The sequence below is a fragment of the Rutilus rutilus genome (assembly GCF_951802725.1).
Source record: "Rutilus rutilus genome assembly, chromosome: 16".
Classification (NCBI taxonomy): domain Eukaryota; kingdom Metazoa; phylum Chordata; class Actinopteri; order Cypriniformes; family Leuciscidae; genus Rutilus; species Rutilus rutilus.
In genome coordinates this window covers 20,152,220-20,178,846 of record NC_140224.1, presented here as the reverse complement: position 1 = coordinate 20,178,846, position 26,627 = coordinate 20,152,220, and the positions used below count along the sequence as shown (strand labels likewise).

The following is a 26,627-nucleotide window of genomic DNA, read 5'->3' as shown; positions in this document are numbered from 1 at the left end:
TCCCAGCATCTCAGGCCAAAAGCAAGGGCCAGATTACTATATATAGTAATCTGGCCCTTGCTTTTGGCCTGAGATGCTGTACAATATATATATATATATATTGTACAATACATTAATATTGGATCTCCATCATAGGCTGTTTTTTTTTAAATAATGTCCTTTATTTGGTTAAATTTCATGTAGGCCTAAATACACTATTTAAAAGTCAAAAAGTATTTTATGCTCACCAAGGCTGCATTTATTTGCTCAAAAATACAGTAAAAACAGTAATATTGTGAAATATTACAGTTTTATAGAACTGATTTCTATATTAATATATTTTAAATTAATAAAATGTATTCCTGTGAGGGCAAAGTTGAATTACTCCAGTCTTCAGTGTCACATGATCCTTCAGAAATCATTCTAATATGCTTAATTGTTGCTCAAGAAACATTTCTTATTATTATCATGTTGAAAACAATTGTGCTGCTTATTGCTTAATATTTTTTAGCACATTTTTTTTCAGGATTCTTGGATGAAAAGAAAGCGCAAAAGACCAGCATTTATTTGAAATATATTTCAAATATAGTGAGCTATAGCTCACTTCAAACTTTTGATTTGTAGGCTAGTAGGCCTATATTTGATCCAGTTTCCTTTCTTTCCTTTGGTTTTGTTGTTGTATCAATATTTTTAGATGAAACTATATTTCCATAGACTATTTTTTTTGTAAGGGAAGACTTATTTGCAAAAAGAGTTAAATGGAGATGAAAAAGAAAGCACAGTTTAAAACAAAACTATTAACAAGGTTACAGGCAGTCTTGTTTGTTTATCTGAAGCATTGTAATTCCCATTAGTTTTGATTGCCCTGATTTACAGCCCCTGTAAAGGAGAGATGAAAACCAGGCTGATGGGAAGGAAGGTTATGTATTTAAAACTCCTGTCCTGTCGATATCTGGAATCTACAGTAAACTAATGCAGAAGAGGCGGGATTTAGGCCTACCTGCACATCAGAGCAGATTCTGGCTTCTGTGTTTGTTTAAAGAGCAACTTTATTTTTCCCTGCTTTTTTTCAGAATCATGTATGATTACTCGGATTATATAGCCTCTCATAAAGCTTTATTTGTGAAATCATTTTCTTATTTTCTTTCTCTCTTATTCGTTCAAATTTTTGATCCTCATAAGAAGGCATTCATAAAAGAAGAAATCTAGCAAACGTAATCTAGGTCACGTAGGCCTAACGTCAATATTTTCATTAAAAGAAGGGCATACGAAGTCAGTATATTAGATTGTCTGCAAATGGACAAAATATTTGTATTTCTTATTTCTTTAGACGTTCATTTGGATCAGAATTAGATGGCACCGGTGTTTAATAAATGTTCGAAATCCCTGTAGTCCACAGGTGGAGCTGCTGGGACTTTTATTTTGAATTGTCCTTTACTGACCTTATGTAGGTCACAGTCATCAGCTTCACACGCTTTGGTTTCACGTTGCTACATGCTGTGACATCCCTAGTCACAGAGTAGCCTATTTATTTATATTTCTTAAATAACCGAATTAGCCTTAATTATACTTAAAACGTGTGCTTTTCTATTATTCCTGAAACAGGAACGATGATTTGTCAAATTAGCTTCAACGGCTGATCCAGCTTACTAACCTTGACTGAATTTGATCACAGTCGAACTATTACATTAATGCGAATACAGTTTAAAATATAAGATGTTACGGAATATTTGTAGGTATCACAGACAATTTGGCCAGGTCATTTGGCCATTTCCTCAAGGGCATCATGTTCCTAGCTTATCAACACACCTACAAAAGGCAAAATATGCCAGTGCCATAACGGGTAAGGTCATTACAGATATGTATAGCCTATAAGGACAAACCTAATATTTATATTGATGCATGATCTCTTGTTCTTACGTCGCGTTTTGCAGAAAGAAAGAAGTTCTACGAGAATGTCTCGATATCTCAAGTAGATGGTGAGCGTCATTAAGCATAGCAACACACATCTGCAACTTATAAATAATACAAGTAGGTTTTCAACAAGAGAAAAATGATGCCTGTTTGAAAATAGTCTTTGTGTTGTCTACAGGGGGCTTGTTTGAAATAAACCTTGACAAGCGAAAGCTGAAGACTCCAGGTGGAAAGCTGTTCACAGTTCCCAATGAAGCTCTTGCCATAGCTGTTGCAACAGAGTGGGACGTTCAGAAGGAAACACTGAAGTTTTACACCATGCACCTAGTAGGCCATTGTTATTAAACGTTAAAGTTTCTAAATTGTATATATATTAACTATATTATCCTGCGATATATTCAAAGTTGCATATAAAATTCAACTGTATTCGTATACATAATGACTGTCAATCACAAAGCAGTGTACAGTCGTTAAAAAGAAAGCACGCCCTATTTGAATTCTTTGGTTTTATGTATCAGGACATAATACATAATTTTGTCTTTTGCAGATCTTAAAATGAGGTAAATACAACCTCAGATGAATAACAACGTGACATATTACACAGTGTCATTATTTATTTAACAAAAATAAAGCCAAAATGGAGAAGCCATGTGTGAAAAACTAAGTGCACCCTATGATATGATGTAAAACCACCTTTAGCAGCAATAATTTGAAGTAATTGTTTTCTATATGACATTATCAGTCTCTTGCATTGTGGAGGAATTTTGTCCCACTCTTCTTTACAACGCTGCTTCAGTTCATTGAGGTTTGTGGGCATCTGTTTATGCACAGCTCTCTTAAGGTCCCGCCACAGCATTTCAATCAGGTTGAGGTCTGGACTTTGACTGGGCCAATGAAACACCTCGATTCTTCTCTTTTTCAGCCATTCTGTTGAAGATTTGCTGTTGTGCTTGGGATCATTGTCCTGTTGCACGGCCCAATTTCAGCCAAGCTTTAGCCTAGCTGTCGGACAGATGGCCTCACATTTGACTCTAGAATACTTTGGTATACAGAGGAGTTCATGGTCAACTCAAAGAGGTGTTTGTGCTGATATGCTTTGTTTGGTTTCCAAATTAGGGCAAAACATCTCCACTTTGGTATCGTCGGATGACCTCTTTTCCAGAGGTCTTGTGGTTTGTTCGGATGCAACTTTACAAATTCCTCCTTGGCGTTGTGTAAACACACACTTTGGGTCCATTCTTCTAAACTTGCTTAATACATCAGAGATGGTTTAACAGGTGTCACAATATTATAATTATTACAATCTTAATATTATAAAAATAGTATAACTTTTTAATATTATTGTCCCTGGTTCAATAGGGTACTATTGTAAGAAAGTAGCAGTGGCTGGGACAGACTTTAAGTATCACCTTTAAGAAATAAGCTTGCTCCTGAGCAGGGTTGAGCTTATAGACTTGTTGCTATGACAGCAACCTCTTAATTCCTATGGAAGCAGTAAGGGTGTATTTAGTTTTTTAATTTTACACATGGCTTCTCCATTTTGGCCAAGTTTTTGTAGAATAAAGAATGACACACTGTACTATGTCATATGTTGTTATTCATCTGAGGTTGTATTTACCTCATTTTAAGACCTATGAAGAACTAGATGATTTATTTATTTATTACTAGACACAATTTTTTATTATGTCCTGATACGTATAACCATAGAATTTAAAGAGGGTGTATTTTCTATTTCACATGAATGTATATACTATAGTATGTAGCAGATTTCAACTGCTTGATTGTTTATATTGTCACAAATTGCCCAGCTCTAATCTGCTAAATGCAACTACAAAACGTGAAGAAAATAAGATATCATATATATTGTATATACAAAACAATTGAACTGGCTTACATATGCTAATAAGACTTATTTCTGTCCATATAGACCACACTTTGCAACACAGCTCTTGATAACCCAACACAAAGGACGAAAGAACAAATGATCTCAGCAGCTTTAAAGTTTTTGGAGACTGACACTATCTGGTGAGGTTCACTGGTTTATTACTTAATGGTTTTTTATTAATTAAACCTAGATCTTACTAGACCTTCTCTGCCATTATTGTGCCACAAAATTACATTAAAGGTAAATGGTATTAGTTCTCCTAAATACATCTGCTGACAGTATTATGATTTCATTAAATCAGATCTACCTTGCTTGCAGTTACAGAGTAGAAGAACCTCCAGGTCTTGTGGAACTGCAGACAAATGAATGGGAGCCTGTAATGAACTGGATAGAACAAAGGTGATATATAGTCGTTTTGGCTAGATTATTTACACATTTTGGCTAGATCAGGTTTAATAAAAAAAATATAGCCACAATAAATGGTGTATATGAACATCTTGTTATTTTTAGATACAATGTAGTCATTGGCTCATCCTCCAATATAATGGGCCCTCAAATCCCAGAAGAGACTAAGGAGACATTTCGTCAACACCTTCATTCCTACAATTTTTGGTCTCTGACAGGTAAAGATATTTGGTGCTTTTGCAACTTATGTGAATGGGCCTGTTTGAACAGTGCAGTTTCTAATGTTCCTACAGGGCTTGAGTATGTGATCACTCAGCTGAAATCGTTGATCTTGTCCCTTGGGCTGATTGACAGACACCTAAGCGTGGAACAAGCGGTTCTGCTGTCCAGACTTGAGGAAGAATACCAGGTATGGTGGTTTCTTTTTTATTGCAAATGTTTAATGATTATAGCATGGTACAATTTTTCCCCATGTTTATGATTACTGTACATTTCTGTTCTGTTTTGTCTTAGATCCAGAGCTGGGGAAATGTGGAATGGGCCCATGATTACGACATGTATGAGTTGCAGGCACGAACAGCTGCTGGTGCAATGTTTGTGCATCTGTCTTCTGAAAGCACAGCCGTTAAGAGAAAAATTTTACAGGATTGAAAAGGCCAAAAAGGCCATTTATGGGACTGAAACAGATTTTTTTGTTATCTGTCTTTATTGACTTTTTACAGTAAGCAGAGGTGACACTAGTCACCTAACCAGTAAAACGATGTTGCTGTCCAGTTGTGTTTTGAGCAATAATAAAGATGTCTAAGATCATTATGTGTATTTTTAGTTATAACAGCTGCTGCATGGAAAAATTGTACATGCATAATCCTAGTATGTAAATATCAGTTTAATGAAACAGTTCAGCAAATATGTTAGAAACAAAAAAAATTGGAGACTGTTTGATAAATTACAATCATATGCAAATGTCTGATCGAGTCACCTCATTTGTTTTTGCTACATGGTCACCCAGACATGCTTTTCAAGCAGTTCCCTTAAGGTCAAAGTCACATATAAAATGTCTGGTTCTTAAGTGCATAGTCTGAAAGGGCAAACTGATACATAACCATTAGTAATAAAGTATAAAATCTGCGGTTTAAAGCAGTCGTGTCGACGAGTTCACTACTGTCCCTTTAAGTAGCCGGCGTGTCATTTCAAAAACAGACAGCAGGTTCGGCCAATAGCTTTGCAGCCCTGAATAAACCAACCAATAGGAGTCGTTCATGGGTGGGGCTTGAGTGTTTACTGTCTCATTGACTGTTTTGTCGTTGGATATGTTGACAAGATGGAGTTCTTGCTGGGAAACCCATACAGCACTCCGGTGGGACAGTGCATTGGTATGTTTTTCAGAAATGAAATGATGCTTAAACATTGTGTCACAACAAGTTAACCTCTAAAGCGATGCATTTTGCCGAGCCGCTGTACAGAAGCTCACCATATGGAGAGCCTCTCAGTTAGCTGTCTTACAGCTAATGCTCATTCATGCTAGCTGGTCAAACTCACAGTTAGTTCTCAAAATTTGCTGCAAAATAGTAATATCCTTAATTCTTTAAATTACCAATTCTAGGGAGGCGAATTGCTGAAATGAGTTTAAGTAAACTGAAGTTCTACAGCGGCTATTAGCCTGCTAACTTAGCCACAGGACAGTGCGTCTATCTCTCACACCCAGTTTCATAGCTAAAGCTTGAGGTAATGTGTATAAATGAATCATACTAATGAACAACATTTATAAATGGCCACTTTGTGTGAGGAACATGACCGCTTGCTTTGGAAGACACCCAGCACATATTTGCACAGCGGTTTGCAGATCAGTGCAATGTCATTAGTGCCGATGTTTCTCTAGATTCTCTTAGTAACAGATTCTCTTATCAGTTTGCCTTTTGATCTTCTCCAGAAAGGGCCACAGATGGCTCCCTGCAAAGTGAAGACTGGACCTTGAATATGGAAATATGTGACTTAATCAATGAAACAGAAGATGGGTGAGACATGAAAGATGCATGAATCATAGCATTTAACCTTTTTGCTGACATATTCCGTAAGCCTTAGGAAACGAAAAACATTGTTACACAAATCCAGAAGTTGCTGCCATTGTTATAGTTGTACATATTTTTCATAATATAAAATGTTTAATGATGGCTGAAGGATCAAGTCCAGGATGTTACATAAAATGATTATTCTTCAACAATGTGTTATGGAAACTGGTAATGCTTTCTAGCAGAACATGATTCATTCACTTGACCATGTCATTGTACAGTCAAACCAAAATTTAGGCTATTAAGACACCTTCAATATTTCTCACAATATCACAGTTTCTTCGGTATAGTTTTGAAAATGGTATTAAGATATGACAAGAACTCAAAGTTATCAAATCAGTTGGTATTTCACTGGGTTTGGCCATCCTTCTGTTAGACTGTCTCACAAATGAATTAGGTTTAATAGCTGTCAGCTGTCAAATGTTAAATTTAAGCATTCAACCAATTACCAAGCAATGCTTAATTTTGTTCAGTCTGTGGCGTAAAAAGGTCGCATTAGCAATTATAGAAAGCAAAACATGTTCAGGTCAAAGTGTGAATAATATTTGGTCCCAATTTTTTTACTGGTAGTCCACTGTATGAATAATTGTTGGGTATAATATGTCACAGTTTACTTTATTTTGCTATCCTCACTTACATAAATTAACTATAGTGTCCTGCACCCACTAGTAAAAAAAATAAATATCAAAAATTATATCTGGTGTCTGAATAATTTTTGGTTTGACCGTAACTCCATAATGAATTGCTTTTTAGCTGCATATATGTGTTATCTGATTTATAGGCCTAAGGATGCTATAAGAGCTGTGAAGAAGAGGCTTAATGGGAATAAAAACTACAGGGAGGTGATGCTTACACTGACGGTGGGCAACAGTCGATGGAAACTTTTCTCTTTATAATCTTACTAACGGCTGTTCATTCCTTTTTAAATTGTCCTGTTTATTTAGATTTTCATAATGTGTTCAGGTTCTTGAGACGTGTGTAAAGAACTGTGGCTATCGGTTCCACGCACTCGTCACCACCCGGGACTTCATAGATGGCGTTTTGGTGAAAATTATATCTCCTAAAAACAACCCACCGGCCATAGTGCAGGACAAAGTACTAGCTTTGATACAGGTATGGGAAAAAATCTGGATTTTTTTGGTTTTGATTGTTCATGATCAGTCAAGAAAAATGCATTTGCCCCTTATGGTTTAAACATACCATGAGGAAAGGAAAATGACAAGAATGAGAGCATGATGGAGAGAAAGAAAGAGAAAGAGAGAGGAGGTGCATCATGGGGCTGGTTACCTGATGCTCGGTAGTCAAGGAGATCCGGCTGATTCGTTGGCACTGAAGTTGTGCTCATTAAAATCTAGTGGATCAGGTTACCAAGTTTGGCTCCAGTGACCAAGGGTAACTTCAATTTACATGGTGTTGCATTTAATGTGATGCCAGAAATTTCTCATAATAAAATGATCAAGATGGAATCTCTAGAATGGCGTTGTCCAAAGAAACTAGGCAAGTGAAGTTAGTGCTTTGCATTTTTGTTTGCCATTCAAACAACTATTTAAAACAGTCACCTGATTGTAGTTACTACACTACTTTTTTTAAAAGTATTTTTTGAAATGCATTAATACTTTATTTAGCATGGACACGTTAAATTGTTCAAAAGTAACAGTAAAGAAATGATATTTCAAATAAATGTTATTCCTTTAAATTTTGAGAACAAAATGTATCACAGTTTCCACCAAAATATTAAAGCAGCACAACTGTTTTTAACATTGATAATAAGAAGAAATGTTTCTTTAGCACCGAAATCTGCATATTAGAATGATTTCTGAAGGATCATGTGACACTGAAGACTGGAGTAATTCAGCTTTGCAAATATATTTTAATAATTTTGTAATTTATATATATATATAAATAAATAAATAAATTACATTTTAAAATATATTAAAATAGAAACAGTTACTTTAAATTGTAATAATATAATAGTACTGTTTTATACTATTTTTGATCAAATAAATGCAAAATTTCATTTAAAAAATCCTACCGAACACAAAACTTTTGACCAGTAGTGTAGCTTGTTTTAATAAGGTATTGAATGTTCAAGCAGAGAAGATCTGAGCAGCTGAACGTGCATTCCTTTAGAAAAGTTTTATAGTATATAACACCAGTTTTAAACTATATTAATAGCTAAGCTATTCTGATCCATTTTATGTCATGTTTTCACTTGTTAATTTGCATGTACTCTATACATCAGGCATGGGCAGATGCTTTCAGGAGTAGTCCAGATTTAACAGGAGTAGTCCACGTCTATGAAGAAATGAAGAGGAAGGGTATAGAGTTTCCAACGTCTGAATTGGAGACCTTGTCCCCCATTCACACACCACAACGGGTAGGTGTTGACGCCAGGTATGTTATGGTTTGTTTGTCACAGAGGTTATGGTGGCTTCCTCTAAAATATAATGGGCCTTATCATTTACTTAACTTTATCGCTTTACCTCCCCTCTTTATCTCTGCGCTATCTCTCATTGTCTTGCTCTGTTGATAATAGCTGCAAAGTGCTCCAGAAATGGACCAGCCGAAATACAGCGCCCCAGTCCAGCCCAAGCCACAGCCTCACCCTCACCCTCACCCTCACCCTCACCCTCACCCTGCCTCCGCTCCTCCCTTCTCTGCCCCTGTGACCCACACTTCCCCACAGATGCCCAATCTGCCCATCAACCCTTCCCCAGAACAGGTACAGAATCTCCTTGTTTCATTCTTTTAAATGGGATGATTCAACATTTGTTTCCTCAGACTGCTTAATGATGTCATAAAATATCATTGATTAGATTTGCAAGCTGCGCAGTGAGCTCGACATTGTGCGCGGGAACACTAAGGTGATGTCGGAGATGTTGACCGAGATGGTTCCCGGTCAAGAGGATCTATCTGATCATGAGCTTCTGCAGGTTTCTCATTCAGTTTTTTGTTTTTTTGTTTTGCTAGAGTCTTGAAAGAGCTACATAAGGCCACTAGAGGGAGTGTTGGTACAGCATTATGTTGACCATTTTTATTATTCAGTATTACAAGGCTTGTTTGCTTTGTTGGAAGGAATTGAACAGGACGTGCAGGGCCATGCAGCAGAGGATAGTTGAGCTCATCTCACGCGTGTCCAATGAGGAAGTCACGGAGGAGCTCCTGCACGTCAACGACGACCTCAACAACATTTTCCTACGATATGAGAGGTGTGAACAAGCAGGATGAATTTTTCATAATTTCCTCACCCTCATGTTGTTCTAAACCCATTAGACTTTGGTTAATCTTTGAAACATGAAGATATTTTTAATGAAACCTAAGAGGCTTCTGTCCCTTCATTGAAAGTCCAGGGGTCTCATTTATAAATGTGGCGTACGCACAAAACAGGGCCGAAAATGTGCGTATGCCACTTCCGACGCATAAGTTGTGATTTATAAAAACAAACTTGACGGGAAAATTTGCGCACCTGCACGCAAACTCTGACCCATGCGTACGAACGTTTTGGAGATGGAGCAGTTTGGCGACACCGATGGTGAGCTGGAGTTCAGTGTCTTTTTGGTCACTTTTAGACAGAAAATCGAAAGAAAATTAAACATATACAGAAAGGTAATACAAATATAATTTCACTCACCAAGCCTGTCACTTGAAGCAAATATCCATCCCTTCTTAAATGTCGTTGGGCCTTTTAGTAACTGACACAAATAACAGTTTAAATAAATAAAATAATGATTTAAACTATTTACTTCTGATATAAACATTTAGATTAAATATGCCATTCAAATTATGGAGTTAAAAACTTAAATATTTGTTGTGGATGCGATGTTTTTGAACACTTTTCCTGTGGCGTGCTGTGTTTGAATGTTTTAACCACAGAGATAATTGTTCATCATGATAATACCAGATTGTCTGAGAAAATAGTTTCGTGCAAATAATGCCCAAGGCCTATCTGTTTCCATTAAAAATATAAATCAATTAAAAATACAATTCGGCCAGTGGAAAAGATTGAGAAAAACTTTCTCTGAAATGTATTTTACACTATTTGAATTATGTATTCAAAAACAAGGCAAGGATAGGCAACTACTTGATTTTTATTAATGTAATGTGTCTTGTACCGTTAAACATTATCACGTGGATTAATAATCATATGCAAATGATATGCAGATGAGGATCTGCATAGTAAAACTAGGCGTTGTAAACTCCATATATGGTTATTTCGGGGTGGAGACGCATGTGCGCACAATCTTCCGCTGACTTGGATTTATAAAGTGAATTCTGCACAGGTTCTGGCGTACGAACGGTTTGAATAGTCTGAATATTTTTTTGCGTACGCCATTTTTGGCTTCCGGGCGCACGTACACTTTTAGTAAGGTTCCTACGCACAGTTTTATAAATGAGACCCCAGGTGACAAAAAAATCTGAAGATCATAAAGGCATCATAAAGGCATCATAAAGGCGTCATAAAATGAATCCATATGAATCGAGCAGTTTAATCCAAGTCTTGTGAAGAGAAATGATCATTTTATGTAATGAAAAGATTTTATTTAGACTTTTATTTACATCTAAAGAATTATGGACACACATACATTGAGCACATCACATGTTAAACACAGACGCTCAAATGTGTGAGTGTTAATGCACGAAAACCTATGAGGTTTGTTTTAGCATGTGATGCACACACAAGCTTCTGTTTATGTGTTTATACAGTATGTGAATAAAAGCATAAATGAAATCTGTTTATCATATAAAGCGATCGTAACACTTCACAAGAATTTGAACTGCTTCAGTAATGTGGATTCATTTTACTGCCTTTATGACCTTTATGGATATGTTTTGGTTACTTGGACATTCACTGGAGGAACAGAAACATCTCCTGTTTCATTGAAAAATATAGTTGTGTATCAAAGATTAACCGAAGTCTAATGGTTTTGGAACAAATGGAAGTAAATGAGTGGGTGAGCTATCCTCTTAAAGCTTCATGAAAAGACTGTTTTAAGCGAGGGTAAGGTTTTAATGATTTTTGTTTGTTCACTTTTCTTTAGATACGAGAGGTTCCGATCTGGCCGAACTGCGCAAGGCATAAACAATGGGGTGGGTTGTGTGTCTTCTTTAAGAGAGTGGTTTTATCCGTGTGTTAGCATCAGTTCATCATCAGTGTGTGTGTTTTTTCCCCCTCCAAACACATGTAAGGTAAATTGTTCATGCCAAAAGCACAGCTCAGAGTCACACGTGTCATTTTCTCTTCCCCTCATTGCTTGCTTTTTGCTCTAATATACAGTATGCTCTGAGAAAGCATGGTACGTTTGCTTTGAGATGCATACACTTTCATCATGTGCGGTTATCAACTGAAAATGTGATCGCATGTTGGTGTTACTTATTGTGTGGTTTGGTCTGTTTTGTGATTTGTTTTTCTTATTTTTATTTTTTGGTATTGCTAGCTGAGGGAGGCAAGTATGAGTCATCTAATCTCATTTTTTTTACTTGGACATGCAGATGCTAAAGAATGTTGTGTCAGTATTGGCCGGTGCAGTCCCAGTCCCAGTCCCAGTCCAGTGTTGCATCCATTGAACCTCCATTAGCATGTAGAATGCCTGTCCTGCAGTCTGTGACCTTTGCTTGCCATCCCCTCCATCTGCTTACCCTAGTACTAGTTCCTCCACTGCTTCAAATAAAATAGACTACATGGGGATTTAGGAATGGTGCATTTTATGTAATTGATATATGATTTTTAATAGCATAATGCAGCAATAATATGCTACTTTAGGCTATTTTAGTAGTTTTCAGGATTCCCTGAGAGAAATACACAACCGTTCAAAAGTTTGGGGTCAGTAAGATATATTACGATAAAAATATATCACGGTTTCCACAAAAACATTAAGCAGCACAATTGCTTTCAGCATTGATAAAAATAAGAAATGTTTCTTGAGAACTAAATCTTAGAATGATTTCTGAAGGATCATGTGACACTGAAGACTTGCTGTTGAAAGTTCAGCTTTCCAGCCAATACAGGAATAAATTAATTTTACAAATTAGAAAAGTTGTAAATTGTAATATTTCACAACATTACTGGTTTTACTGTATTTTTTATTAAATAAATACAGCCTTGGTGAGCATAAGATACTTCTTTTAAAAACATTAAAAACTCCAAACTTTTGAATTGCAATGTATTTGGGGTATTTTTGTTAAAAACAATTGTTGAATTTATTCATGTGGTGTCTAGTACTACGGAAAGGCGACGAGATGCACTTATTAAATATGATGTACCGTAGTTCACTGTTATAGAATCTGAAGCCAGTTATCACAGATTATTAATGTGCTTTTTTTCTACTTTGTTACACAATACAGTACAGCAATACAGCACAGATGTATTATGGCTTCTGACAAATCACATTTTGACAGCATGTGTCTATTACTATTATTATTTATGGACTTTTGCCTTGGAATAAATAATTTCTTGTCACGAGCATGTCCCGTACCAACGTGCCACGACATCAACAAATTACGGTTTTGACGTCATTTGGTGTTTCTTTTTTAAGTAAAATAGAGGATTCAAACACATCTAAGCACAACTCCTCTGAAATACAGCAACATACCTTTTTTAAGTGGCAAAGAAACAAAGGCTATGAGTAACATTCACACACACGGAGTAATAATTGGCCTGGGAATATCCATTAGCCGTCCTTCTTGAGCCCAGTCTAATAGTTAATGTTCCTGTACAGTCTCACCACTTCACCTTTTCATCAATTCTTTGAGTTAAAGATTAGACTTCCTCTTACAAAAGAGTTGGTGAAACCGGTGAAAGCATTGTATGTAATACATCCCAACCATTTGTCTTATCTCCTCTCAACCTGTAGAACTGACTGCAGGGTCTCTCTTTTTTTTTAAAAGCAAACATTTAAAGGAATAGGTCACTTCAAAATGAAAATTGTTTCAAACCTTTATGAATGTCTTTCTTCTGCTGAACACAAGGGAAGATATTTTGAAGAATGGCAATAACCAAACAGTTGATGGACCCCATTGACTTCCATAGTATTTTTGTTTCCTACTATGGAAGTCAGCGGAGTCCATCAACTGTTTGGTTATTGCCATTCTTCAAAATATCTTCCCTTGTGTTCAGCAGAAGAAAGAAATCCATACAGGTTTGAAACAAACGATGATGACAGAATTTGCATTTTGAAGTGAACTATTCCTTTAAGCAAAAGTAAAAAGAGTAGAAGTATGTAAACCAGTTTGAAAATGTTCATGGTGTAAAGGTAAGATAGCAAATAAATAATCTTTAATTTTTCCCTAAAATGTCTGTAACTAATGTGTGTCTATGTGAAATGGTATTGGATATCAACAGGTCCTGAACGAGGCGACAGAAGATAACCTGATTGACTTGGGACCGGGGTCTCCTGCGGTGGTCAGTCCCAGGATCAGCGCTACTCCTCCGTCCAGCCTGCCTCCCTCCGTCGCTGCTGTTCGCTCTGCCTCTCCAGTCACACTCTCCTCCAGACTGGCGGTTTTGGGTGAGTCTCGGACCTTGGATACACAATATTCTGTACATTTTTGATATCTAGAGAGAAGCTGTTTTGTTTGCCTGCACTAATGTGAGAATACCGTTGCTTCACAGATGTGGGTTCTGACAGTGTGACTGGCACCTTGAGCTCTTTGACTACCTGTCAACCCCAAGATGACTTTGATATGTTTGCCCAGACCAGGACTGGTACCATTCCTGAGCGGAAGAAGTATAAACAAATCAAAATTTCATGCAACCAATAGATTATAATATATAATAGAGTTAAATGCCCCCCTTAAAGGGATAGTTCACCCATCTGTCATGATTTTCTCACCCTCATGTCGTTCCAAACCCTTTAGACTTTGGTTAATCTTCTAAACTCAAATTAAGATATTTTTAATGAAGCCTAAGAGGTTTCTGTTTTTCCAATGAAAGTCCAGATGACCAAAACAAAAAGGTCAAAGGCATTGTGAAATGAATCTATTTGAATCAAGTGGATTAATTCAAATCTTATGAAGAGATACTATCACTTTATATGATGAACAGATTTAATTTAATTTAATAAACGCACATACATGGAGCTCATAATTCATGGTAAACATGGAAGATTGTGTGTGCTTCGCGCTAAAACAAACCTCATTGGTTCTCGTGTTTACCATATTTGATGTGCTATGGCAATTTTATCCTATTTAAAGATGGCTTTATGATGATACATCATTCAAAATGTTATTAATTTGAAATAAATGGAAACATTAAGCCAATTAGTTCTAATACCCCACAGCATTAACTTATCCATAATTACTTTATAGTTTTTAAAATTAATTAAAAAAAGTATTTATGTGTTTGTCTCATTTCATGTAAAATACTAAACCAATTAGTGTAAAATAATTTATATATTCACAGATCACTATAATTAAATTACAGTAAAGGTGGGGGAGGGGCATCATACCCTATAGTATATTATATAATTTCAATCATAAATAGGCAATAATAAAATATGTTTTATATTATATTATCCCTCGGTTTCACAGACAAGGCTTAAGTTAGTCCCAGACTAAACTGCATGTTTGAGCTGTTTTAACCAAAAGCAACTTGCTCTGACACATCTTAAAATATGTCAGTTTCACTGTTTTATCTCAAGATGTACACCAGTAATGTTTTTTTTCTAAGGCACGTTTCTAAAAGATACTTACAATAATCTAAGCCCTGTCTGTGAAACCATGACATTATATTATATTATATTATATTATATTATATTATATTGTTAGCATTTAACTCACACATTCCTGATTTTGAACTCCCAGTGTACCATTCGAAGACACAAAGGCTTCAAGTGGAGTGGCCCCGACTTTGGATGTCAGACAGCAAAACACTGGGGTAAGTTTTTGTGACTGTGTGTGATTTATTTTCGGACAGTTTCTTGCCTTCTCCATCAGCATATGTACGTATGGACTTTTTGTTTTCATGTTAAAGGAGAACTCCGGTCAATTTTAACATTGAGCTCATTTTTTTGTACATTTGGAGTGCTGTCAGTACAGAGAACAACGACAAAAATCGGTGTTGCCTACACCGAGTTATTCTATTTTTAAAATTTGCACCCTATTGACTTCAATGGGGCAAGTAGTAAGCCTGCTTTTTACCCTCTTAACATCCTTTAAGTGTCATTACAAGTGCACAGAAAATGTGAGTGATTCCTTCCGAGTGAACACGTTAATTCAGCCAGCGCTCATACCTTTGTTTACATCCTGTTTTCGGTGGAAGGCCATAGTAATCGATTGTCGAGTTCACGCGCATAGGTTTAGTACCTATGATCACGCGAGTGAACTCGACAATCGACTACTATGGCCTTCCACCGAAAACAGGATGTAAACAAAGGTATGAGCGCTGGCTGAATTAACTTCATTTTTATTAATATCTCTAACATCTACTGCAGTCAGATCCACCCGTGTTCACTCGGAAGGAATCACTCACATTTTCTGTGCACTTGTAATGACACTTAAAGGATGTTAAGAGGCTAAAAAGCAGGCTTACTACTTGCCCCATTGAAGTCAATAGGGTGCAAATTTTAAAAATAGAATAACTCGGTGTAGGCAACACCGATTTTTGTCGTTGTTCTCTGTATTGACAGCACTCCAAATGTACAAAAAAATGAGCTCAATGTTAAAATTGACCGGAGTTCTCCTTTAAGGAGACATAGAGCTGGATGTTAAGATACTTATTTTGGAGTGGTTTATAAAGCTGAATATTACTGTTATGCTAAGTACGTAGTACACAGTAATGTATGTAATGTCAGGGCTCGAAAAATGTCAAAATAGCGCTGGTAGCCCTTCGGGCAGGCACTCTTCAGATTTTGGTAGCCCGAAATGAATTTTACTAGCCCAAATAAAAAGACTATTTTTAATGTAGAAAATTGGTTCGGAGTCAAAACATCAATATGGAACATGAATCAGTCTGTCAGATTCTGAATCGGAGATATCATCTGAAGTGCGCAGCTCTGTTGTTTTAAAGTCTGACAACGTTAAAAGTGTTAATTTTCTGATGGAATAATTCACATATTGAAGTGTAGCAATAAATAATAATAACAATACCAGATTTTTTTGAGGCAAGTAAATGGTGCTGTAATTATTTTATGCTGTTTATATAGCAGAATATATGATGGCCAAGTCACCTTTATTTATGTAGCACTTGTTACCATACAGATTTGTTTGTTTCAAAGCAGCTTTACAAGTGATTCAAACATTCTGACACGCAAAGTAAAGCATTCATGTCAAAGTGGAGCTTTAATTCTTATTGATCATGTGCATAGGCATAATTTGCGGGTGGGACGGGTCTCCCACCACTTTTTCTCAGGAACGCTATTGTCCCCCACTACTTTTTGAAACATTATGATGTACCTAATACAAATAAATAAAACATCTCCAGTTAACTAGCAGAGCATTCATTTAGTTTGTTATTAAATAAGAGATGATCTAGCGCTAAAATGTGTTGTTTTTGAAATCAAGCTGAGCGCTCATTGCTGCTGCTATCAGTTGCATGGATACAATATATGGATAGTGATATGGATAGTGTTCTCTTGTGGCTCGCGCACAGTCTTCACTCGGACGCGCTCTTCAATCTATCGCCATTGCGGAGACTCTCTATTCGTTCCGGTGAAATCACAAAACAAAATGCACACAAATGTGTCCCTGCTTGATATAGTGATGAACATATTCGGTTTTGATGAGAAAAAGAAAAAAAAACTATAGAGTGCGGATTAGAACCCAGAACCTCTGACACACTTGGCAAAAGTTTTAACCACAAGACCATTTAAGTACACAAGCAAAAATTCTCGGCACTAACATTATTAGTAGATTTCATTAAAAGAATAATTAAACCCAATGTAACGTTACTATTGAAATTGATTTCTAGACACCGTTTTTTCCCCTAAAATTGTTATTGTACATATATCTGATTTAGCATTGTATTAGCAACCTCTAAAAAATTTTACTTATTAGTAATTCTTGACCAATTGCTGTTTTCTGCGGTGACGCTGTGCATGTTTCACTTGTCCATATGGGGGTAGTTTACTAATATTTGATTAAGACTTTTATGTTGAAGTCTTATTGTTTTTGTTTTGTTTTTTGTCGTTTGTTTGTTTTGTCATGTTTTCTTGGGATTATTATTTTAATTTTTTATTCGCTTGGCTCCGGCCCATGGTTTGGGCCCATAGGCAGCTCTTGACCAGTCCTCTGTCATGGATGACATTGAGGAGTGGCTCTGTACTGATGTGGTGAGATTTCCTTTTGTTTATTTTTATTTCTTTTTTTTTTTTTGTCTTCTTCAGGACATAACTCACTTATTTGAAAAGAAATATGTAACTGCATATTTCTTTTTTGTTTGCCTTTTTATTCCTGGCTGACTACCTTGTACCCTCTTTTTTGGGTCACTAACAACTCTCCTTGAATGGTTTTGCTGCGTTCCTTACTTTTCTGGGATATTCTGTCAGTTATTTTAGAAAACCCAGAGTGCGTAGTGAACAGACCCTTGCTTGACGTGCTTTTAACACTTTGATATTCTATACTAATGCCTTTGGATGTTTTGGGTAATATAATTTAGATAATCTGTTAATTCAAGAACTTCTATTGGTATTTTGAAGGGAAGAAATTATAATGTTTGCTGTGGCTGCAAACAAATTGTGCTCCTTTCTTAAAAAAGCCTTCCATGCGCTGAAATATTTTACCCTTTTTTCTACTTCCCTTCAGAAAGGAGATGAAGGAGAGGAGGGTGTGACAAGTGAAGGTATGAAGAATTACTTGATTTATACGACTGTTCAAAAGGTTTGAAACTTGGAAAATAATAAGAAATGTTCCTTGAGCACCAAATCAGCATATTAGAATGATTTCTTGAAGGATCATGAGACACTAAAAACTAGAGTAATGATACGGAAAATTCAGCTTTGCCATCACAGGAATAATATTTTAAAAATATATTATATTTATATTACATTACATTGTAAAATATAAAACAGTTATTTTAAATTGTTAGAATGGGTAGAATATCAAAATAGCATATTATTTGAAATAAATTCTGTGGTTGGGAAAATATGCGTCTATCCATTTAGATCAAGACACGACCAAGTTGCATTTACAAGGTGTCGGATAGGCCATACTAGACTGACTCATGGGCATTTATTGAAGGGTGAAGAAGCACCACTTGTCTGTAAAACATATTCTTTTGGACTGCCCAATCTTTAATGTTATGAGACAGCACTTTTTATCAGGACAAACCTTTATGCACTTATTTATGGATCAAGATTTATTTAAAAAAAATTCAGCACAAGTACATTTAAAGAATCTTTATAGAATTGTATTCATTTTGTACATTTCTTTTTTTGTCTAAGTTTGTTTTCATTATATTGTTCTCATGATATTATGTTGTTAAATGTTTAGTATGTATCTGCCATGTAATAGCCGGTGGTGCTATGGCAATAAACTCAAATACTACTACTATTTGAAATTGTAATATGTTTTTGCCACTTTTGAGTGGTAGTGTATCTCTTCATAGACCCAGCAGTTTTTGACTTTAAACACTTTATGAAAACTTTCTTCCAGAGTTTGACAAGTTTCTAGAGGAGCGAGCCAAAGCAGCAGAGATGGTGCCCACACTGCCGACCCCCCCGAGTGACGAGCTTCCTGCTGCTTCCGGTGCTTCTGCCAGTGCAAGTAAAAAGCCAGGCAGGTCCGAGGACGCCCTCTTTGCCTTGTAGATAAGTGTCAGATCCTCAGGGGCGGCCCAGCTCTGCTCATGTGGCGGTGGTGGGTCAGTCCCTTTGCAGATCCATCAGCATCCCCTCTTTCTCTCCTGCTTCTCCAGCTCAATCAACACTATCACAGCTGAAGTGATCAGAACTGTTTCATGATCTAGACATTTTCATAATGGACATTTTCTTACTTTACCAAGTTTTCATTCCATTGAAAATGCTCCACCGAGAACTCCCCAAAAGCATACCGTTCCGTGCGAGTTCGAGAGGTCAATGTCTATTTTTTTAATTGATATTTGTGGTATAAAGCAAGAAAATTAATGTAAAAGTCTATTAGATCCGGCCATGTCTAATTTTTGTGTTCACTGTGGTCCTGCATGCAACAGCTGAAAAAATCCTATTTCTCTTTCCTCAAGGATAACCTGTAAAGGGAGTTAATAATTGTTAGTTTTTCTTCTTCTTCTTCCCCCCCCCCAACTTTATCTACCGGAAGATTTGCTTTAAAGGGATGTTATATATAGGATTATTTATTATACAATTTCCAATTAATACCTCTGACAAGACATACCATAGCAGAAAGATGATGGTAGCAGGTCAGCTTTCAGAATTGAGAAATTTGTCATATTACCGGATATTTGAATCAGTTATTGAATGAGACATAATTTTTAAGCATATTTATAATATATTCAAATTAAAACTGAATATTTGAAAGGCAGAATAGGTCACATCAAAGGGAAAATTATATGATTATTATTTCACTGGATTCTTTTAATGTTATTATTTTACTTGGCAAAAGCATTGCCTATTAGAAAGCATTAATAGGAACAAAAGGTATGTATTTCAATTTAATTTGCACTGAAAGAATTATTCGCCTTTCGGCTGTTAACAGAGCTTTTGTTCAAATACAAAATTTAAGCTGTCCTTCATTTCAACGCTCTCTATTACGAGACCGAAAAACAAATGGAGTTTCTAGAGAACTGATGGTGACTGCAAGGCAGTTTAAATTGGATTTTACGTTCACAACTGCTGCAGAAAGGGTGTCAAGCTTAGCGTTGCTATTAAGGAATGAAATGAATCTGCCTTAAAGAACAGATTGTGGCTAGTTTAAGATGTAGTCCGCTAATGATCATGTAACGTTTGGTACTCTTATGTTTGCACACCAGACATTTGATTTAGTGAGGTGAATGTGCTGACGTAATATCTTTAGTTCGAGTGCTGTGTCTCGCTGTTCTGTACATACTGTTTTGACGGACCAAATGTTTAACCTTAGCAAATAATTTAAGTGTAAAGTCAACTAACTTAAGACATATATTGCTTTTAACATCCAGATGGGTTTTAGTTGTGTTTGTATTTGAGCAAGATTTTATTTGTTGATATAGGTGAGCACAAATCAAAGGGACGGTGCACTTTTGCATGGCTAATTACTTTATATGATTTGTCACACACTACACAAATTATGTATTACAAATGAAAGCGACCCCAGATCTTTTGAGTAACTAAGCTTTGGCACTCATAATTTCAGTTTGAAAACTGGGTGATTTTGAGGATCGCCGCCTTTGGGAGAATTATTGGGAGTTCATTATGCTGTGTTTGTAAATGTTAGTTACCGCAAAACTGGTAGATCTGTTAAAGCAATTTTAAGGGAAACTGTTTACGGAGCTATGAAAAGCTGAAGCTGTTGTACATGCAGCAATAATGGCTGGTTTGTTAGAAGAGCTAAGTAAAGGTTAGCTGTAGCAGGGATGCAGTCTGATAATGCACGAGCATTAATACTAAAATATTGTGGCTTTGTTCTGTTGACAACAGGAGACTTGAGGGACACGACATAATTGTGGGGACTTGTTAGTTTTCCTAATTGACTTGTTCGTTTTAAGAGATTTATATATCCCCCTACACATTATTAATATGTACACTAAATTCAATCTATAAAAAAAAACACAGATTTTACCTCCCATGGATGTTAACCATCTCATGTAATTGCTGTTGTTATTGTTTTTGACACTATCGCTGATATGGTTCATCTTGACATGGGTAATGTTATACATCCATGGATGGATGTAACTTTTGAGTTATGTTATATCACTTTATTAGCAACTACCTTCAATTTCAATGCTGCACTACAGTTTGATTTCATTTGAAATGGTTTTGGCTGTAAATTAGTCTCAGAAATGTACAGTTTGAGAATGTAAAAGAAATTTATTTTGCATCTTTTATTTCAGAAGTCAGTATTGGTTAACTTTATATTAGTATGAAGGAACTGTAAAGCTCAGAATCATAGGTTTGGAGTTTCCGCTCTTGTTTCTTGTTGCAGTTTGGCGTGAAACACTTTCACTGACTTATTTTAGGCAGACAAATATTTTCCCCTGCATGTGGTCAGGTTTTGCCAATGTCTTCAGTAAAGAAACCCTTTTGTACCTTTGAGAGCATTTCTTTATAGGTACGGCACTTTTCTTCTCTTTGATATGTATTTGGAGTTATGTGTGTGTGTCTATCTATATGTGTGTGTGTGAACAACCGCTCCTGATATCTGCTGCAGACACCGTGTTTATCCTGTGTTTACCAAGGGACGGGAAAGGAGAGAGTCTAGCTTTCCAACATGACACATCTCTATAAAGGGAGTGAAACTGCAGCGCGTGTGTGTGTGTGTGTGTGTGTGTGTGTGAGTGTGAAGGGCTGGCGTAAGCTGTACTCTCTAACCGGTGATCATTTCTCTGGTCAATCTTGGTTTTACAGATTGCACTGGTGTTGGTCTGTGTGCTTACCTGTTGTTATACCTCAAGCTGCTCTCTGTACTGTTTGATTCATGCATGTGTTGAACTCCAATAAAACATACCAAGACGGTGATCTGTTATTCTGTCTATTGTAAAATTGTCATATAAAATGTATTTTCTATTCTAACTGGATTACAGATCTAACTAGTGTGGGTGGGGTGGTATGACCAAAAATCTGTATTACTGTATGCTTTTAGATTCTGGTGTTTTCACGGTATATCAGTTTTTTTTTTTTTTTTTTTTTTTTTTTATGGCTGGACCTTTATATAAGCTCACAGTGGTTTAATTTACTGTCTAGGAGTACATTGAATATGAAAACATTGCAATGTCAAAAACAAATTCACTTAAAAAAATGGAGGTAATCAAATCAATTTATAAAATTACTGTAAAGTGGTATAACCCCCCCCTTACTGTTTAAATTAAACCAAATGAAAACTGAGTGTAAAAACGCGAAAGGTGAAGCTTAAATTTCCAGGTATGTCCCTCTTTGGCTAATGTATTTTCAAGATGGAGGCGCAACATGGCTGCCGCCATTCGAGCGACTCGCTCATATGTATTCTAAATGGCAGATTCTGCGCTTACGAGAATACTTGATTAGTTGGTAGAAGTAATTACACATTAATGAGCACATATTTTGAAAGAACAAAGTGTTTTTTTGCTAAGAATCAACTTAAAAAATTACACAGTGTAGCTTTAAAAATAATGTTTTAATTAGGGGTTCAAGCGCGTAGCACTGAAACGTTTTTGTAATGGTTCAAATTTCCAAGAATCAGCATTTTCCCCTAAAAGTGATCGGGCAGACCAAACCTTAAAGGAGAACTCCGGTCAATTTTAACATTGAGCTCATTTTTTTTGTACATTTGGAGTGCTGTCAATACATAGAACAATGACAAAAATCGGTGTTGCCTACACCGAGTTATTCTATTTTTAAAATTTGCGCCCTGTTGACTTCAATGGGGCAATGTTTAAACCTGCTTTTAGCCTCTTAACATCCTTGATGTGTCATTACAAGTGCACAGACAATGTGAGTGATTCCTTCAGAGTGAACATGGTGAATCTGACTGCAGTAGATGTGAAAGATATTAATAAAAATTAAGTTAATTCAGCCAGCGCTCATACCTGTATTTACTTCCTGTTTTCGGTCGAAGCCCACAGTAGTCGATTGTCGAGTTCTCCACTGTTGCTTAGTTACCTATGATCACGCGCGTGAACTCGACAATCGACTACTATGGACTTTGACCGAAAACAGGAAGTAAATACAGGTATGAGCGCTGGCTGAATTAACTTAATTTTTATTCATATCTTTCACATCTACTGCAGTCAGATTCACTCGCGTTCACTCCGAAGGAATCACTCACATTTTCTGTGCACTTGTAATGACACATCAAGGATGTTAAGAGGCTAAAAGCAGGTTTAAACATTGCCCCATTGAAGTCAACAGGGTGCAAATTTAAAAAATAGAATAACTCGGTGTAGGCAACACCGATTTTTGTCGTTGTTCTCTGTACTGACAGCACTCCAAATTTACAAAAAAATGAGCTCAATGTTAAAATTGACCGGAGTTCTCCTTTAAAGGTAGGGTAGGTAATCCTGTTCAGAAACACTTTTTTTTATACTGGGTGAAATGGTCCTCATAGTAGTAGAAATAGTAGTCAATACATTATGTGTTTAGAAAAAGGAATGAAAACAATCAGACCTCTGTAGCAGCTGCAGGACAGTAAAAACTCTGACCAATCACTGCCATTCGGTGCGAATGTAAAGAACCAATCAGATGCCTTCATGTCTCGTGCCCGCCCCGAGCCCCACTGCGCGTGCTGCCCTGCGTGCACTCATCACATGTCACCGTTCCCGGAAATATTCAGCTCAAAGCACCTACCTGCATGCAGTCAGCGAAGGCAAACAAGGCAAAAACTACTTCCTCGGACCCTGCCCGCACTCTTGAACGACCTCCTCTGCTTCGCCCTCAACCCCGGACCTGTCCTCGAACCGACGATGCGGTACTTGTCTCCGGACTCGGAGTGTACGTTAGTCTTCATTAGAGTCAACAATGTTTTCATCATGGAAACTCTTACATGCAAAACACCGTATATGTTATGAATCTTGCACGAAATTCACCTTCATCACAGTGTAACATGGTAATGGAAAAACGTGTATCAATGCAACCTGTTTTTAGTTTTGCCTTATAAATATAGCTCGTTACCGAATGAAACTTTACCATTATCGATATGCTAGCTTGATAGTGAGTACTAAAATAAATCTTATTTGTTTATATTCATAGTGATAAAGTTAGGTATTTTATTACATGTGATTCTGACATGATGTCACTGTATGTACTGCGCTCCGTCCTCTCCACTCGTCTCAGGTAATAAATGCGTCTTCCAGCTGAGCCTGAGCGTTTGGCGTCGCGCGTTCATGTGTTTTGGGGGCGTGGCTTTGGAAGGAGCTCAGAAGGGAGGGGGTGGGAGTGAATGGAAATAATGAGCTGTGTTTATTGCAGATTAAAAGGTCTACAGTCACTCGATTTTTATATTTTCTTTTTCAGAGTACTTACATTTTAATTATGTATTGGTATATAAAGACAGTTTAAACAAATTTGGAATGTTATTTTTTTAGAAAAAGGATTACCTACCCTACCTTTAAGTTTTAGAGACTTGAAACACCAAGGCTCGCCCCGATCGGCCTGACGGGGGCGCTACAGCGGTCAAAAGTACGAAATCGTTCATGACTCCTAAACCGTTAGTGTAGGCTCAAGTCAAGTGTCTTATATCGTTGGAATCCTTGGCTCACGATGACCAAAATGCATGCCTCGAATTTGATCGTCGTCCCGTCAAAATTTTCAGGTCTTTTGGATATTTTTTTTTTGATAAACCTTCTTTTGCAAACTAGTTCTAGGTTTTTGCCCCAATCGGAGCCAAACCAGTGCAGCTTGATTCTCTGAAGTGTGATTGTCAATAATTGTCAAAAAAGTTTAACTTTTGATTCGTGGTCTCTAAGGGCCACCAAACCGTTCTAAGTGGGAGGAGACACCTTTACTAAAAAAGCTGTAACTCGGAACAAAACAAGATATTTTCATCAAACTTTCGCGTATCACGAAAAACGTGGTCGGGGGCAGCCAATGAATTTTGAGCAGCTGTCAGACAAGGTTAATGGAGGTCAGTCGGAACAAAACTCGCTGGGCCTAGAGGCCTGTGAGAAATTCAAAAGAAATTCAAGCACTCTGTAAAGTCTACTCCAGCACATCCCAAACACTTTCAATGAATTTAAGGTCTGGACTCCAATTCATGTGTAAAAATGATTCTTCATGCTCCCAACCATTCTTTCACAATTTGAGCCTATTTGATATTGTCATTCTGGACAATTTGACATAGCCATGTAGAAGACACATCATGGCCATATTCCAGAATGACAGTTTAAGAAATTAAAAGCCTACACACTCCATCAATTAGGGGCAGGAGAACAAAAACATATAACATGTTATAAACATATTAATCAATGCAATAATGATCAAATAATAGGCAGTGTTTTAATAATTTCTTTAAGTTAAACCGAACTTTTATTTTGACGGGTTGTCATGAAGACCTGCAACGGTACAGACACAAAGAACATGAAGACTTACAATTTTATTATTATTATATTTTTTTATTTATAAAACTCATCTTTGATCACCTAAATGACATATTTGCATGTCATTGGCTAAAACAATCTTTTGAAGAAAATTATTGCTTTAGAAAATTATTAAGTATGAAATAACTACTGGTTAAACATAAAATAAATTATACAATAAAATGAATACAGACTAATGATTTTATAGCTAACAACCCCTTACATAAAGTTTACTGTGGTTTCAATAATACATTATATATTATAATAATAATAATAGCTTAATAAGTGGATATAAAGAGACATTAAAAGGATAATACAAAATGTAAACAAGGTTTTTAAATATATCTTCAAACTGTTTTAATGTAATTATCTATAGTCCCACTTTAAACTGTATATGTGGCGGTATAAAATTTTCATTTAACGATAATTGCTGAAGCTTTTATCATTCTAATTAGGTTAGAATAAAGTGTTGTCCAATGTTAGTTAAAGCAGTTAAGTAGCCTAACAATTAGCAATAGCTATGTTAGCTCAAAACCATTATTATTAGCAGATACAACTTTTGATTTGAATAATGTACACTGGGAAAAAATAACACCTTGGTTTTACAAAAAAAAACAACAAAAAAACTGCATCAGACTTTTAAAGGGACATTGTGCAAGAATTTCTCCCATCTAGTGGTGATAATGTATTTTGCATTCAAAAAAATAGTGCTCTCCAGCGCCTCACTTTTTCAAATGCGTTGCATCTACGGTAGCCGTTATGTACCAAAAAGCTATGACAGGATGTTCTAATAGCACTTCGAGTTTTCCTTCGGGTGAACAGGTTTGTTATTTCAAACAAACTGCAACTTGACACAACGAACAAACGAATGTTACAGTATGAATTACTGACTGTGAAAAACATGAACTATGGTAATTAGTAGTGATGCCTTCTTTATTCGTTATATTTTTGTATATTATATAATAAAGTACACAACCAAGCAATGAAAAAAAGCTTGTAATTAAGAATGTAACATTGACTTGCCTGTCGAGAAGAAAGCAGGCAACTTCAGCGTCTCTTTTGAAAGCTTTCTCCTGCATTAGCTCTTTCCACCTGGAAAAAGCTATCCTTGTTTTTGTAATCTCCGTTCACGTTTCCTTTTATGGTCTATTTTTGACTTTTTCGACGACGAGGACTCCTTATCCTGTGACTCAGCATATGTATGAATGAACGGTGTATAAATTACTGTGCAGTGCAGCCTTTTAAACTTGTGACAAGTGACAAGCGC

At 36.4% G+C, this 26,627-nt stretch overlaps 2 protein-coding genes across 3 annotated transcripts; both read left to right on the top strand.

Annotated features, from left to right (window-relative positions):
- The first annotated feature begins 1,410 nt into the window (after positions 1-1,410).
- atpaf2 (ATP synthase mitochondrial F1 complex assembly factor 2) lies at positions 1,411-5,150 on the top strand. The gene is made up of 8 exons (XM_084434188.1): positions 1,411-1,822; positions 1,914-1,958; positions 2,072-2,220; positions 3,821-3,918; positions 4,097-4,177; positions 4,289-4,401; positions 4,477-4,592; positions 4,697-5,150. Exons 1-8 carry the CDS (start codon positions 1,696-1,698, stop codon positions 4,832-4,834), a joined length of 867 nt encoding a protein of 288 aa, XP_084290314.1. The 5' UTR covers positions 1,411-1,695; the 3' UTR covers positions 4,835-5,150.
- Positions 5,151-5,454: 304 nt separating this feature from the next.
- Positions 5,455-19,428, top strand: tom1l2b (target of myb1 like 2 membrane trafficking protein b). Of its 2 annotated transcripts, XM_084434076.1 has the most exons (15): positions 5,455-5,556; positions 6,114-6,198; positions 7,034-7,112; positions 7,216-7,365; positions 8,495-8,629; positions 8,789-8,974; positions 9,069-9,185; positions 9,328-9,461; positions 11,292-11,340; positions 13,592-13,757; positions 13,862-13,976; positions 15,052-15,124; positions 17,457-17,516; positions 17,989-18,025; positions 18,838-19,428. In XM_084434076.1, the coding sequence occupies exons 1-15, from the start codon at positions 5,505-5,507 to the stop codon at positions 18,990-18,992; spliced, it is 1,593 nt and encodes a 530-aa protein (XP_084290202.1). In that variant the 5' UTR covers positions 5,455-5,504; the 3' UTR covers positions 18,993-19,428. The 2 variants fall into 2 exon arrangements, with proteins under 2 accessions (XP_084290202.1, XP_084290203.1); XM_084434077.1 differs by lacking the exon at positions 17,457-17,516 and having other exon boundaries at positions 18,838-19,317.
- The last annotated feature ends 7,199 nt before the right edge of the window (positions 19,429-26,627 follow it).